The 17,067-nt window shown below is 43.3% G+C and overlaps 1 protein-coding gene across 2 annotated transcripts in view; it reads left to right on the forward strand.

Annotated features, from left to right (window-relative positions):
- SENP7 (SUMO specific peptidase 7) overlaps positions 1-17,067 on the forward strand; it is a 1,147,653-nt gene that overhangs the window by 84,642 nt on the left and 1,045,944 nt on the right. For both annotated transcript variants that reach the window (XM_078657763.1, XM_078657764.1), the window contains exon 3: positions 6,278-6,376. In XM_078657763.1, the coding sequence (XP_078513889.1) occupies positions 6,278-6,376 (99 nt within the window). The remainder of the gene's footprint in view (positions 1-6,277; positions 6,377-17,067) is intronic.

Genomic DNA, 17,067 nt, shown 5'->3' on the forward strand with positions numbered 1-17,067 from the left:
AATTGTCAAAGAGAAGTAAGCGTCGGCTTGGGAGCCCTCAGCAGAGGAATGTCAAAGGTCCTAGCCTAGTGAGGAAAGAAAGCTAATGTTGGACAATGACCCTGATTTGCTTGGTGCGTTGTACAAGCTCTGGTCACAAGATCAGAAAAGGGGACCCACTATGTTTGCTTTACTTAGACTTCTGAGAAACCCAACTCTTCTGGCACAACGTTGTTTTTCTTTTGGGCAAGGAGCTTATACCAGTAACGATGCAATACCTTTCATGATAACACGCGATGATACTCTGTGCATCCAGGATTCCGGTGCAGGATTAATTGCACTGCGAATCATTGCTTCTTTGTTTCTGCCAATTCATTAAGCTCTTCCTTATCCTAGACAGCGAATTTGCATTGGCAAATGCTATTCAATGGGATAACCTAGTGAGGCCATCCCGCCAGTTTGTTGACATACAAAATACATTAGCTGCTGTTTCTTAGCGTTTGCTAAAACAAGTACTGAAGTTGTGTCCTCTCATCATTCTGGGGTCTGCCATCTTTGAATTGTGTGCTGCTCTCACTCCCATTATTAACAAGCTTGGGGCAGATTTTAAGCAAAGCAAACACAAGAAGATTTTAAGCAGTCATGAAGACATTTGTAGAGGGAACCTTACTTTCATATCAAAGGGTCTTTAAAGAGTTACTCTAGTCATCACAAGAAGTTTATTGCCATGCTGATATTTTGCTTGCTCATTTCAAGAGACACCTATTAGATTGCATTGATGCTCCCCTCCGTTAATGCACTACTAAAGTCTGCCCGAGCAAAAAAGGTGCTATATTTTCACCCTAATATCATTTATTTCTAAAGTGCCTGCTCGGAGATCAGTTGTGTCTGATTACTTGCCAGACAGGTCATCTCATGTCCAGGTCGCTCCACTGTTTAGGAGCATTGTAGGTGGAATCTTGACCGCCAGATCTAGTTTCCAAATGTGTGGGATGTGTGCAAATTGAACTCCAACAGAGCAGAGGTGTCTGAAGGGTTTGTGAAAGCAGATGCTATTGTGGAGTTAGTTAAGCTGAGTCAGTCTTATATTGAGCTTTGAAAGTGTGGGTAAGGACTTGAATTGTGCTGGTTTGTGTATGGGTGGAAGGTGTAGCTTCTTGAGGTGAAATGTGTGTGTAGTGTGGGAGGTTGAGAGAGTAGGGCTGCAGAGTTCTGGATGGTCTGCATCCTTCTGGATGGTCTGCAGCCTTCTGTTGTGATATTTGTTGATTCCTGTGTAGAGAGTGTTCCCATAATCTAGCTTGCTGTGACATGGGTGATCGTTTTCAGGGTGTTGATTTGGAACCATTGGGATTTTTTCTGTCTGTGACGATCCCGAGATTCTTGGCATGGGTGGGTGTTGGTCCTAGCTTTGTTGGCAACCAAGTAGAGTCCCATTGCGAAGTGCTCTTCCCGAAGATCACAATTTCTGTCTTGTCGGTGTTTAGCTTTAGAGAGTTGGTCTTTACAGTGCCAGGTTGACTGACTTGGTCCTTCCAGTTAGGAAAGAGCAGATCCATCAAAGTGTGTCCTTGGATTCTGATGTTGTGTAGGCATTAGGTGAGGATGGGGTGGGAGACTGTGTCAAATGCTGCAAAGGCATCCAGGCGGATGAGGGCTTCCTCTGTTCTGAGTCCTGTTGATGTCATCTGTGTGGCAATGAAGTCCGTTTTAGTTGTGTGGTTGGTTTGAAACCAGAGTGAGTGGTGCCAAGGAGTTGGTGGTCATTGAGGTGTTATGTGAGGCATCTGTTGATGATTTTCTCTAATACCTTGGCCATGAATGGTAGCAGGGAGATTGGTATGTGGTTGAGAAGCATTGAAGAGTCCCCAGAGGTTTTATTTTTAGCAATGAGAGGATAATTGCGTGTTTCCAAGCCTCTGAGAAGGTTGAGGCAGAGGTGGATGCATTCAGAATTGGTGTAAGCATGTTACTGGATACTGATGGGTTGCAGTCCTCTGTAGTAGGCATGGTGGGGGCAGCGGTAAAATGGGGCCCTTATTTGAATGGATTTCATAGTGGCATCGGTTTCTTCTGTGCTGATGATGGGCCATGTGGTAAGCATTTGTTCTTTGGATAAGATCGGGATGCATTTGACAAGGTTTTCTGGGTCCAGTTCCGGGTTGACACTTGCTGTAAATGGCAGTGATTTGTTTGTGAAGAATTGAGCGAAATAGTTGCAGTGGTCCTTCGAGGGGTGGTTGAGTTGGAGGTGGCTGAGGGTGACGTGAAATCTTTCACAATAGTGATGAATTCTTTGCTTCTTTTGGTCCTGGGATCAATGTGATCCAGCAGAGGGGTTGTTTGGTGTTACAGATCGTTTGGTGGGAGTGTCTTAGGGTGGATTTGAATGAGATCCTGTCTGCATTGTCCTGGCTCATTCACCTTTAGTGGTTCAGTTGTTTGCAGTGACGATTTATCAGTCTGAGTTCCTCTGTGTACCAACAGGCCTGGCGTCTGGATCTTGTCGTACTGCTGTGTTTGAGGTGGGGCCAGGGAGTTGGTGCAGGAGGTGATCCAGTTGTTGAAATAATTGATGATTTAGAGGAGCCTGTTGCTGTGTTCGGGTCGGTGAGCATTAAAGGCGGTATTCCAGTCTTTGTCAGTGATAACGTTCCAGTTTCGGCTGGCTGGTCTTATGGTGGTATGCAGGAAGCTGGCTCTCTATATAGTGTACTAAAATGAAGTGCACTGTGCAGAGTGTTCAGTGGAGCCCCAATAGGTAGGAGCATGCTGCCCACCTATGTGTTGCATGCTGCCTTTAGGTTTTTGGGGGGTCTGCCCAGCATACAAGTGATGCTCCTCTATATTACAGTTGTGCTGTCAGTGTATGGTTGCCTCCAGTGATGCCAGGCCCTTTCTGTTATATCCCATTTCTTTGTAGCTCCATCCTCTAAATCCTCAGATGCTGGAGGTGGCTGCTTACCTCTACTTCCTGTTGTGGCATGAAAGCTACTTGGGAAGCATTTCTAAGACTCTGTCCTTTGCCCAGGTTGCTTGGCAGCCAATGGGAGACGGATAAAAGGGCTAAATATAATGGCAATGTCGAGAAGCGTCTGAAAAGAGCACGCACTTAACTGCTCTTTGAAGCCAACATGGCAGAACACCTGCGTGCAGTATGAATGGCACACAAGGAGGCCTGGGGTTGACTGGTGTATATGACCCCTAAATGAGGCATGGCCCATTGTTTATTAGGTCACAGAATGCCCTGCATCACTAACTTTGTTTTGTAAGGAGGGCATTGGGTTACAAAATGACCTGTGTCGCACTCGCAAGAGTTTAGCCACTCCAAAGGTAACTTGATTTTAGGCATTAATTGGGTTAATCAAGAGAGGCGAAAAACATGAATTGCGTTTGCAACACCTGGCTACCTTTAAATGATACCCTTGCACATCATGTCAACAAGATCTGCGTGGGTAATAGTGGGTCGTAGTTGTTACAATGATGATATTCTACCATTTTTATAGGACCCATAGGGAGAAGATGTTTCTATTCTTTTATAATCCAATGCAGCAGTGGTCACTGCCCTGCTTAATTTGATCTTGAGTAGAATACAGGAGACAGGGCTGCTGAATCATGGTATCCACCACATCCTCGAGAGTTCCTAGGGGCACCAGACTTCACTCTTCTATATTATAACTTTAAGTTATAAACTGCAAGTAAAACAAGCATGGGCGTTGCCAATAGGTCTCGCCTTTGGGACCTTATAAGTGTTTAGCCATGCAACAGTTATTGTTGTTGCACCAAGGGTATTGTGCTGGATAACCAAACACGTATAAGGTCCCAAAGACGAGACCTATTGACTATGCCAATTCTTGTTTTTTTACACTGGTTACAATTTTTTTTATTGTGTTTCCTTATTATTAGTGTTGTAATGCATTTTGATTGTAAGTGTGAGTGGATGGGATTTTACGATGATACTTTGTTAGTGATCTTTACTTGCTCGTAAAACTTCACTGGTATTTGAATTTACTGTGAAAGGTCATTAACATCAACTTTTATTGTATAAATTACTTAATGAGAGAAATTCAATTATTTATACTCTGTAAAGTTTGACAGGCCTGTAGTAATTTATATGTGCAAACATATTTCCTGTGGTTTCCGTTGTGGTTCTCAAAAAGTTGCATAGCCCCTAAATAGTAAAGCATGCAGATTAACAGAACATATGGCTTCATGTACAAAGTACCTTTGTGGTTGCAAAGCCTTTACAAAATCAAATGGTTTGAGACCCCATTTTTACAATGTATTAAAGTCCCATTACAAGTCTGAAAAGTTTTTTAACTTGTAAAAGGACATCGATGATCCTTTCCGAATTGCAAGTAGGATAGGTCGAGGGCCATCCCCTCATGTTTACAATTTGAAACTGTGTTTGCCAGTAATTTGTGACAGTAATACCTACCTCAAAGTTGAGGTGCGACCTGACTTGCAAACGAGAAGCTGTCTCCGTGGGGTAGCTTCCCCTGTGGAAATTGTCAGGCAGCCTCTGTGGAGCAGGCAGCAAGTTCAGGGAGCCACTGCATAAACCCAGCAATGTGTCCATAAACTGGAAGCTTGTTTATTGCAGCAGCAGTATACATAGAACTAGCACCAACACCCCTCTAGCACGCCATTTGGGCTAAGGAAGAAACAGCTTTAAATCGCGATATTATTTTAGATAGTTTAAAGTGCATGACAACAATACCCTGACCTAATTACATAAAAAATCAACTAAAGACCATGGGGCTGGTGGATTTTCTTCATAATTCAGAGATCATTGTCAAGACATCAAAATCGAAGCTGAAAAAGGACTTTCTAACACACTTCTACTCCACCAGAAGAACCATGGAGTTCAAAAAAAAAAAGGCTTGTAGAACATTCATTGTTAGTTTGCACTCCAGGTGTTGAACCCTATCTCTCTTTTTATTTCAGTCATGCTAAATTGTTTTATCTAAGATTTAGGTTTGGTATTTCACATTTTCTTGTCTCATATTCACGTAAAGCTTATTGCGATGACAAACTGGACCCGTGTCCATGTGACCATGTCCATGTTTGTCCAAAGTGCCTTATATTTTATGTTCTTTTGTAAACTTTATACTGGACCAAGGCGTGTCTTTTTAATTCTTGTTTTAAAAATATAAGAAAGTGTCGGGCTGCATTATATCACCTCCAGCTTTTAAAAGATGAACTTACTTGTCTAATGATTTACAGATACATTTCTTCTGCTGTTCGCTTGCGGGACATTGTCGGAAAATGATTTTATAAACCATTTATATTTTGTGCTTAGTATTTAAAGAGGCTTCTTTGTGGAAACACTCACTCAAGATATTGACATTCTGAAAAAGAAATTGTTACTGTCATGGAATTTTTATCACTCATGTATATTTTACCTACCTGTTATTTGTCTTAATTGTTTTTAAGATGTATTATTATATGGTTGAAATTCATCCCAATAAAGATCTTTGACTGGCAGCAGCAGTAGTCTCTTTAACCCCTTCCGTGCGGCCGCGATTCCCCCGTGTGCGGCAGCCGCACGAACAGGGCGGGGCCGTGACGAACCCCAGCCGTCATCAGCACACGAGCACCGTGGAGCGTGACGGCTGGGGTTCGTCACCAGCATGGAAGGGGTTAAAGCCCACAGACTGCTTTAAAAAAAATCCTCATTTGGGGGAGGAAATTGAAGGATGGTGGTTCCGTTCAGGCTATCATCCAGGCTTTCACAGTCGATCACTAGGGGTGTCAGCAAATTAAGATCTACCTAATTAATGTTCATTTGTAAGATTCTTTTGTGACCCCCACCCCTAGTGAACAGGGAATTTGCAAGGCAATATACTACATAAGCCATATCGCATCAACCAGTTGGTGTGCAATTTGAATATTCTTCGTTTACCCAAGGGGATAGTACATGAGGTCTATAATTTGTTGTGCATTTTAGTTACAACTAACAGGTCTGTATACTTTCTCCTGAATTTTGTTTGCATCTATTTCTAATGGGGGTGAACTGTTTTCTTTTAAATTATTTTTTCATGTCATGCATTCATCACAAAAGTAATCTAAGTATGAAGTGAAAAACATTTACGTTCCTTCACAGATCTTTTAAACTTTGATGGTGTTCTATTTGTGCAGTCTCCTCTTGCCAATCCGTTTTTCTTCCTGGCTGTTATTTCTGTCACCTTCTCTTTTCCGGTTGTGTTTTTTACCCCAGAAGGTGGCTAATTTTAAAAGTAAGCTACTATAGTTTAATATTGGTTCTCCTAACTTCATCTTTAAATTTTGTGTCTAGTTCAAGATCCCGAAGAAGAAATCAAATTCTTTGTCTGAAGCAGTCAAGGTGTCCTCTCCTCTGTCACGCTCTGAACTTCAGAACAGTCTAACTCAAGAGGTAAGACGGACACAAAACATGTGATGATACTTTGACCGTGTACACATTATTTTTGTGGGTTCAGAGTAGGACTTGAGTGATTCTGTATTTTTTTTGTCAATTGAACATTTTTTGATTATTAACCCAAGGCCAGACTGTGTAAAACAACGAAACAGTAACAGTTGCAGCCAAGCACAATCACGTTACTCACATAGGAATTACCTTATGTCAGCTGATTGGTGAGGTGTGGGGTGACAGGTTAAAAAATGTTTGGAGTAGACATTACAAGTTATAAACTATCAGTTGTAGAAGAAAAACTCTGCATCACATCTAGGATAAGTACTACACTATTTTTTGCTTTTTTCAAGTCTGTGAGTCACAGAGCTACTTGAAAAGGGTATCTCTGTACACCGGCAATGGAGTTGAGCTCCCTGAGGCAAGGGAAGATGCAGATTTATACTCTACCTCCGGCGTTTCTAGTATCAATCACTTGGTTAAATTCTCACTAAGAATACAAGCAGGTGTATAGATGAGCTCATAGGACCACCTGTAGACAACTGTGATAAGCACATACAGTGTTAATGCTTTTGGCTGAGCAAGCTAGATTGTAGAAATCCACCGAGTGTCAAGACGCAACACATCTTGTTTTGAACACATGCACATCTAGTGAGCAGGATTATCATGAGCATAAACAAATAGCTGTTACTAGTTTCTACGAATTACTACATAAAAACCTTCTGCATTTTACTTTGAGTCCCTCCCTCTTGCTCTGTTTTTCAGCCGAACAATGTAAACATCAAACGATTTATGACGCATCAAATGAAACCTTTACTGTACTTTGTTTTCGTTTTTCATCCATGACTCTGACCTCATGTTTCATCACCATCATGAGATGTTAAGGGATAAGCTGGAAAAGTTCCATTGCGGCATTACAAATTTGCATCAGTATGTAAATCATCAGAACAGCCATGGTAATGATCAACACAAACCATAATATCTTCGGTCTCCTTTCCCCCAAAATACTATATCAGTAGCCCCACAATTCAGCTTTGTCAGCAACAGTATATAAATCTTTAAAACATATGTTTATAGTGCTGATTTGTTCCTAAATCTCTACAAAGGTGTCAGGAATATAGACCGAGCACTCAACACCTATAACCCTTGTCTGCTAGAATGATATCAAGAGCTGTTCTATTCCGTAGTGTAATAGTCCTTTGTATCTGTAATTGAGTACTTATAAACTCAAGAGCATTTGCAGTCATGACTAAGAATTGTCTTAAATGCCTTTTTTTTTTCCCCTGCAGAAGACAGAAAAGATAATGTGGCAGAGTGTTTGTAGGAAACTGGGTTTTCAATTGAGGAGGGGGAAACCTTTCTTAAGCAATAACCACATTCCCTGTCAGAATGAACCATAAAAGTCCCTACATTAACTTGTGCTTAACTCTCCGGGAGCTTGACAAAAAAAGCCGTCAGATTTAACTTCTAGGAACTGTTTAAGTATTTATACAGCACCCAAAAAGTAATAAATACACAACATAAGAATAATCCCCCAAACATTGAGAAAATGTAAATAAAATGATACCAAAATGAATTCAATTCAATCAGCAGATCTAGAGTTAGGATTTTCTAAACTTTTCAGTGTAAAATAGCTAAAAGATCAAATCACCAACCATCAGTACCTGGTCGGGTGAGACCAGAGAAAAGTCAGAAGTTAAGGCTGACTGCAGTGGGACATGGTTTGGCTACTCGAGGTAGATTGGGCCTGGTCTCGGCTTACCTTTCGACTTGGTAGAATGTATTAAGAAAAATTCCTGAAAAGGTACAGTTCAGCAGGGCAAGGCACCTGGCAGTGTTCGCGGAGGAGGCGTCATCATTGGGGAACCGCTGGACGGAGTTGCGGGGAAGATTTTTTGAAAGTTGAAAATCTCCAGCAAGATGATGTTGCAGAATGTGGCCAATGAGGGCTCCTCAAGGCCAAACACAGTTGCTCAGAGGTCCAGATGAACAGGATTTTCTTCTGCAGGGAAGAGCGTAGCAGGACCTACCGCGAGTCTGGCCGACAGGCAATGTATCTCGGGTGGAATCGGCAAGCAGGTAGGTTCCACTCTTCTGTCTGTTTTCAGGTAGCTTTATGTTAATAAAAATTCAAGTCCTAACTTAAAGGGTTAATCAGAAGCAGCGCAGTCAACACCACAACCAAGTGTCCAAGACTTGATGGGTACCACTTAGTGGGTGGGGGTTCAGACTGTTACACATGTGTGTTTTCAGTTAGGGAATATATCAGGATGTCATCAATGTACACTACAACAAAATGATCTAATAATTCCCTGAGCACGTTGCTGATAAAATATGGGAAAGCTGCTGGGGCGTTGCACAGCCCAAACGGCATTAAAAGATACTCAAATAGGCTAAATCGGATCTTAAATGAGGTCTTCCATTCGACTCTACTACGGACCCGTACCAAGAGATAAGCCCCTCTCAAATCTATTTCAGTGAATATGTGGGCTCCTTTTACTTGATCTAGTACAGGCGTCTTCAACCAGTCAATCACAAACTACCAGTAGCTCACAGAAACCTTCAGGCATCTCACAGCCTTGGGTTAATTTGTATTAACTAAAAACTGTAATAAGTGTTGCGTTTTACTTTAAAGGGAAGGAAATGTTATGTTTATTTTACATTATTATCAGACTGCAGAAAGCAGAGCCTGATAATGAGCAGTCCTCTGCTCAGATTTATGATCCATTTATGTCACAGAAGTTCAGAACTGAAACTCAGAGGTATTTAACTCTTAACTAAAAGTCATTCTCAACTCAATATTAGAGCATGAGAACAAAATAATATATTTGAATGTTTTTATGTTTAAATGTGTTTATTGAATTTTCAAAGAAAAAGAACACAACGTACAGAGGTAGCATGAGATAGACATTGTAGGAATCTGGGAAATCTGTGGTTGTACTCGCAGCTCGGGGGACCTGTCGCAAATATGATGTGGTTAGGACAATGCGCTTTTCTACCCACAGAATGCAGACTGCATCCCCAAAAGGCTTACCCTGCAGAGATCCAAAAACAGTAACTCCCACCTCCAACCCCCATCCGGTTGTTGCTGTGCCCATAATAGGTTGCCATGTGCCAAGTGCCCCCATTTCTCTGGTTAGGTTGCTAGGGGAGACTGGGGAGGTCGCCACATATCCGAGAGTCGCAACACTCGTAGATATTTGGGCTGAGTGATCTCATTGAATGCAGATGAAAGTAGCTTCAGAAAGGGGACCCAAACTGTCTGGAAGGAGGAAGTGGAGTTAGTCAGCGTGGCAGTGATGCTCTCCATGCCGAGAATGAACCTTAGCCTATGGAGCCACCGCGTGTAGTGGGGCAAGGTGAAGGAGCCCCAATGAGTCAATATGTTTTGCAGCGCTGCTCCTAGCGCCATCCCCATTTGCCGACCTCTGATACTCTTAAGTGGGTACGTAATGGAGTTGGGGAGCCCCAGGACAACATATACTGGGAGCCTCAGGATCTGTGTGTCAAAAAGCTCGACCACCGTGTCAAGGATTGTAGCCCAGTAGGGGGAGCTAGTGGGCAATCCCATAAGATGTGCAGGAGCGTTCCCTCACCACCGCAGCCCCTCCAACAGGCGGTACTCCGCCGGGGGTTGCCCCTGTGAAGGCGCGCCGGAGTAAGGTACCAATAGGTAGCAATTTTCATGGCAGATTCTGTGCTAGCTACATTGCGAGCTGTGTGTTTCGCCCTGTAATAGATCCCGTCCCAGTCTTTCTGTGTGAGTGCGCCCTCCAGATCCCTCTCCCACCTCCTGCTTCTCGGCATGTCCTGCAGGTGTGTGTTGTGTCTGAGCAGTTCATACATGTTGGAAATCAGGCCCTTGTCAGTGGTCTTGGTGATTAGCCATTTCTCGTACTTGGTCAGTCGGCGTCCCCCCTCCTCCCTCATTTCTGGCTGGAGTACCAAGTGTCGTAGCTGTAGGTATCGAACCGTTCCGTTTCTGGAATTCCGTAATCCTGCTTCAGATGAGTAAAGGAGCGGATCCCTGAGAGGTCAAAGAGGTGACCCACCGAGCGACAAGAAGTGTCCCACCAAGCCGTGTATGCTTTGTCCGACCAGCCAGGTGTGAAATCGCTGTTCCCGAACATTGGAGTCATGGGGGAAGGGAATGTAGAGACCGCCACCCTGTCCCATACAGACATCAGCAATTTGGTGATGGGAGATCTCATTAGGCCAGGAGGGCACTGGGGTTTCTTTAAAAAGGGAACCTTCCAAAGAGGTACTCCCGCCAGAGCACGGTCCTGGAAGAGCCATCTCTTTTCGGATTCTAACCTAGCCCATTCCACCAGATATCGCAGCTGGGCTACCTTATAATAGCCGAGGAGATCAGGTATCCCCTACCCCCTCTTCTCAGGCTGCCTATATCCAGTGCTTTGCTCATGCGGGGTCTCGCTCCTGCCGAAACAAACTGGTTGATGTCGTGTTGCAACGATGCGATCGCCCCAGAGGGAGGCAGGGCTGGGGGAGTCTGAAATAGAAAGAGCGCTTTGAGCAGTAAGGACATTTTGACACCAAACACTCGAAGTGCAGCGGCAGAGAAAAAGAAGGACAAACTCAAGAAGAACTTGAGCTAAGTAACCTGGTCATTAATATCTCGGATCATGAACTTGATAGGATCTCCATTGAAACACTACAGAAGGGGATGACATTTGTCCCAACTACTGAAACAGACAAACTGGAGTTAGAAGTCAGTTTCTATAAATTGATGAGGAAACTACGTCTCAGACATTTTTTCGACAACATTGTCACTGAAAAAGGCACCACTAAAAGAGGATCAACTTTTGGGGTTATCGCCACATAGCACTTACGTAGCACCAGTATCTCACAAAACATTGGACACGTTTGAAAACTTGGTGAGAATGGAACTATCAAAGTTAAATTACACGAAGAAATCACGACGGCATAATCTCACACAGAAACAAATTGATGCTCTTCGTAAACTTGCCAGTAACCCAAAAATCATTTGTCAGAAGGCTGATAAAGGAGGGGCAATTGTTGTAATGAACACTACACATTACGAACAGGAAGTGGAACAACATCTAGCAGATAAACAAGTTTATTTACCTTTGGATAATAATCCGACTGAACAGTTCTCAAAACAATTGGAGACAATTATTAACAAAGCATACAATGATGGGATCATCAATGATAGAACCAGGAAATTTCTGATTACTAGCCACCCAAAAAGCCCTACAATACATATGTTACCCAAAATACATAAAGATTTAAGGAACCCACCTTTTCAACCTATTGTATCTACTGTTGGGAGCATACATCAACCAATAGGACAGTTGTTGGATAAGCATCTTCAACCTTGTGTGATAAGGATGAAAACTTTTGTGAAGGATACGACCCATTTCTTGGAGAAATTAGAAAAGGTTGAAATAGCGAAAGACGAACTGATAATACTATGTAGTATGGATGTTAAATCCCTATATCCATCCATACCCCATCAGGATGGGATAGAAGCAATAGAACATGCACTACTGAACACAGAGTTGGATTTGAATTTTATAGTCTTTCTAATGGAATTGCTATATTTCACTCTTTTCCACAGTTACTTTAAATGGAAGAATCAGTACTACCTACAGCAAACTGGAACTGCCATGGGCAATTCGGCAGCTCCGGTATATGCAAATTTGTATATGGAACAGTTTGAAACGGAACATATTCTAACTCAAGAACCATGGAAATCATATACTAAGCTTATATTGAGATACATAGACAACATGTTTATCGTATGGACTGGTTCGGAAATGATGCTCAGGGAAGCAATTGCCGAACTTAACACAAGAGATGAACACATTCAGTTTACATCAGAGATCAACGACACTAAGATTACTTTTTTGGATGTGGAGATTTACAGAAAAGGTTCCATGTTTGAGACTGATATTTATCGCAAACCCACAGATCGTAACAACCTGTTACATCGCTTCAACCAAGACTCATTAAAGAAGCATCTTCCATACTCACAAATGTTGAGAGTAAAGAGGATAGTATCGTCACCTGAAAAATCTGATATCAGAATTAAGGAAATGGAGAATAGATTTAGAGAAAGAGGTTATCCTCAAGAAACATTGAATGAAGCAAGAACAAGATGTGCACAGAAAAACAGAAGTGATCTACTGAAAAAAACAACAAAGAAGGAGAACACAAGAGTGGTGATTGTATCAAAATATTCAAAAAAAAGCAAAACATTTAAGAACATCATTAGAAAGCACTGGATGATACTATCTCAAGAAACAGATTTTAATAACATTTTTTTATGAGATGCCTTTGTTTGCTTATCAAAGAACGAGAAATTTGGGAAGCATGATTAAACCTAGAGAACTCAAACCTATGGAAACTTTTCACGGAACATTACCATGTTACAATTGCAGTCACTGCAACAGTATCATTAGAGGGAACGTCATCACTCATCCTAGCAAAGGCCACAAAATTAAATTACAGGTATCGGCCACATGTGACACAATGAACGTCATCTACTTGTTGAAATGTCCCTGCGGACAAGGTTACGTAGGAAAGACCGAGAGAAAAATAAAGACTAGATTGAATGAGCACAAATTGAACATTCGTAACAAATTGATGAAATCTACAGTTGCAGCTCATTTTTGTGAAGGTTCACATAACATCAGACAATTAAGGTACACTATTTTGGAAACCGTTGTGAGAAAAGAGGGAGTAGATAACAACAAAAACTTACTACAACGTGAATTTCTGGATTTACAAATTGGAGACACTGAAACCGATTGGAATGAATGAACGCACGGAATATAGATGTTACTTATAAAGACTTTCGTTTTTCTACTTGATTTACATAACATCGCATGTATAAATCTCATTGCTCCCTTTTATATTTAACCTTCAAGATGATTTTCATGTATTGGTTACTATTACTGAGAATTGTTTGTTGGGGCACACTTTAATCACTATTAGTTCACATTATTCGTAAATTCACATCTTTTACACATTTCAAGATGGCCGCCAAGTATAATTTAGGGTGGAGTCCGTTTTCGCTGTTAATGGCATCACCTCACAATATAGTTCCGGTTTATAACACACTAAGCGTTTCTGGAAACCGGCCGGATAGGAGAGTTTGGACACTTTCTTTCTTATGAGTAAGTACACGCTGCTTCACCGATGTATTTTGCGAGCGCTTGGACGCTAATACGCTATTACGCTACATCATTTTCTGAACACCCCGTGATACTTACTAACGTCACGTGCATCACCGTGTTTAATAATCCTTGGAAATATCACTGACTTAGAAAAATCACGATCTTGTAACAGACCAGACGGTCTCATTGGGGTCGTCATAACATTAAGTTCGGTCACGCTCACCTTGTTTTTTTTCTATTCGTTTTTCACTCGCTTTGAAATTAATATACTACCAAATACTAGCACATAACTGCATGTTCCTTTAGGTCGTTTGTTTTAACCGTTTTTTTTCGTAATTATTCTCACTAATTCACCCGGCTCGTAACCATAAATGAGTCACTTCACAGACAGACTAATAATGGGCACTTGATTGTCTGATACAGACAGAATTGTTCTTATGTGTTTCCCTTGCCGATTCCTCATGTATGATTATGTATACATTTTTTGGGATTATAGAACCCAGTCCCTGATGAAGGCTAATGGATACCCGAAATGCATTGGATGGATATGATTTTGGGTTTAAGGCTGGAGGCCATAACATTTAGTTTGAATTGAACAGATGACACAAGAAACTAATGAGTTTAAACAAATAAAGGATCTTTAAATACAAAGGATTCAGACATTGTTTGTAATCATAGAATTCTGTTTAAGAACTCTACAACCCTTTTGGGACTAAGCTGTGACTAGGGGACGTCACCCAATCAAGGGGCACGCTTTTCCTTCCTTATATTAGTACTTCATAACGGAGAGTACACCCTAGAGCACGCAACGACTACAAAAACTTTGATGACCCAGTGTGCAAGCGTGACAAAACACGTGTCATTAAATTTCTGTTAGACCTACCAGAGGGAGAACTAATCGTGGGTGGGGATTTTAATGCAGTGATAGACGCATCCGTGGATCACAAGCCTCCTAGAGACACGCACGGACACACTTCAGCTCTGAGGGACTTCTTAGATGCAATGGGCCTGACTGATTTATGGAGGCTAAAACACCCTGTAGAATACCAGTACACCTTCAACTCAGGGGCACACCACAGTCTTTCACGTATAGATTATTTATTGACACTGGGAGTTTCCCCCGAAAAAGTAAGTGCAGTGGAACATCTTCCAAGAGGCATTTCTGACCACTCTCCATTACACCTTACCTATAAAACGCAGGTGCCTAGTAGGCGGCGGATTTACCCGCTATATCCAGGATATCTCCAAAACCCTGAAATAGCTACAGCCCTAAAGGAATCCACTGAACACTACTTCGCAGAGAACGCGCACTCTGTAGATTCGCCTAGCATATTGTGGGAGGCCTACAAGTCAGTGATCCGTGGTCACGCGACTCCACCATTACCCGCTTCACTCGAGTAAATAGGGAACACCTAGACACACTGGAGACGGCATTACAGAGGGCGGAAGCGACACACACAGAAACACCCACTGACGAGACGGCGCAAGTCTTATTGCTAGCGACCCAGGAATTCAGGGCATGCGCGTGGGAACAGGCCAAAACTAGACACATAAACACCTTACACAGAGGGTACGAACTGGGGGAACAAGACGGGGAAGATGTTGGCATGGTTAGAAAAAAGGAAAGGGCGAACAGATGCATCCTACAGTTGAAACTAGGAGATGGCACCGTTTCCACTGACCCACAGCTTATTGTAGAGGAGCTAGCGACCCACTATGAATGGGTGTACACACCGCAAGCCACGGCCACCGTGGAAGAAAACATGCAATTCCTACAAACTATAGACTTACCTACATTACCACTAGAGGATATGCAGACATTAGAAGCCGACCTTACGGCCGAAGAATTAGGACTGGCGCTAGCGGCCCTCCACACTGGGAAGGCCATGGGCCTCAATGGCTTGCCGGTAGAACTCTATAAGAAGATGTCGGATACCATCACACCTCACTTACTTGCTATGTACAATGACTCCCAGAAGGGAAAAATCCTGCCCAAAGATCAAAGATTGGCGACCATTGTGGCAATTCATATGACTGGCAAACCAGTGGCGCAGCCGTCTTCCTACCGCCTGATTTCGCTGCTAAATGCAGAGGCGAAAACTCTGCCGAAGGCGCTGGCGCTCCGGCTGCAGCCCCACCTCACCACCTTGGTCCATCCAGACCAGTCTGGATTCATGCCTGACCGCAACACCTCCCTCAACCTGCGGCGCCTCCATGGTGTTATGGCCTGCATTCCCCTGATAAAAGAAGACGCAGCCATCCTCTCATTAGACGCCACGATGGCGTTCGACCTGGTCGAATGGCCATTCCTGTTTGCAGTGCTCCGGAGGTTAGGCTTTGGCCCCAAATTTTGTGGATGGATTGAACTCTTATATACGGCGCCGTTGGCACAGGTAGTGGCGAATGGACATATCTCACGGGAAATTGAGTTGGGAAGAGGGACGCAACAAGGTTGCCCACTGTCCCCTCTAGTTTTTGCCCTCGTACTGGAGCCTCTGGCCGCATGGCTGAGGCAGGACCCACGAATCAAGGGGATACGATGGGAGGCAGACTGGGAAGACCGGGTTTCCCTATACGCCGATGATGCGCTGATATACCCGACATCTCCGGCAGAATCCCTAAGGGCCCTATTAGACATTCTGACGCACTACGGGACAATGTTAGGATATACCATCAATTGGTCAACGTCACAATTGTATGTGCTCTATGGGCCAACACCAGTACTGCCTCCGGGATGTCCTCTTCAAATTGCGAGAAACGGGTTCAAATACCTAGGTATATATGTCACCCCGCAAGACGGAGTGTTTATGACAGAAAACCTGACGAAACCCCTGGCGCGACTTAAGGCAGACGTCGGACATTGGCGTTCTCTTCCGTTGACATTGCTGGGAAGGGCGGCATTATTCAAAATGCTGGCACTGCCCAGATTCCTCTACGCCCTACAAAACATCCCTTTCCCGGTCCCTCTGTCCTACTTTAAGGCCATTGAAGCAGAAGTTACCTCGCTACTGTGGGACGGCCGACCACCCCGTATCGCACAGCGCAAGCTAATACATAGCTGGTATGACGGTGGTATTGCCTTACCGGATGTAAAACTTTACTATTGGGCCTCACAACTGGTTATCTTAAACCAATGGTTGCATGTCCCCCACGACGAGCCGGCATTCCGGTTGGACAGGGCCCTCCTTCCTGCACAACATCTGATGGAGGCCCTCTACACTAATAAGAGGAAACATATACTTACAGGTCCCACCGCACACACAATTAAAATCTGGCATACCGCGCAAAGGGCCCTGGGATGGGAGGGTGTATTAACACTCGCCACTCCACTTTGGGAAACTCGGCGGCTCGGCACCCTAGCGAACACCAAAGGGTTCCAACAATGGGACCTCATTGGGATATCAAAGATAGGAGATCTCTGGGTAAGGGGGAGATGCTCACTTTCGCAACGCTAAAGGCCAAATATGACATGGGAGACTCGGAACATTATCGATATTTGCAAGTCAAGCACGCTCTTCAAGGTGCGATCCCCCAAAA

Source organism: Lissotriton helveticus, chromosome 8, assembly GCF_964261635.1.
Source record: "Lissotriton helveticus chromosome 8, aLisHel1.1, whole genome shotgun sequence".
In the NCBI taxonomy this organism is placed as follows: Eukaryota; Metazoa; Chordata; class Amphibia; order Caudata; family Salamandridae; genus Lissotriton; species Lissotriton helveticus.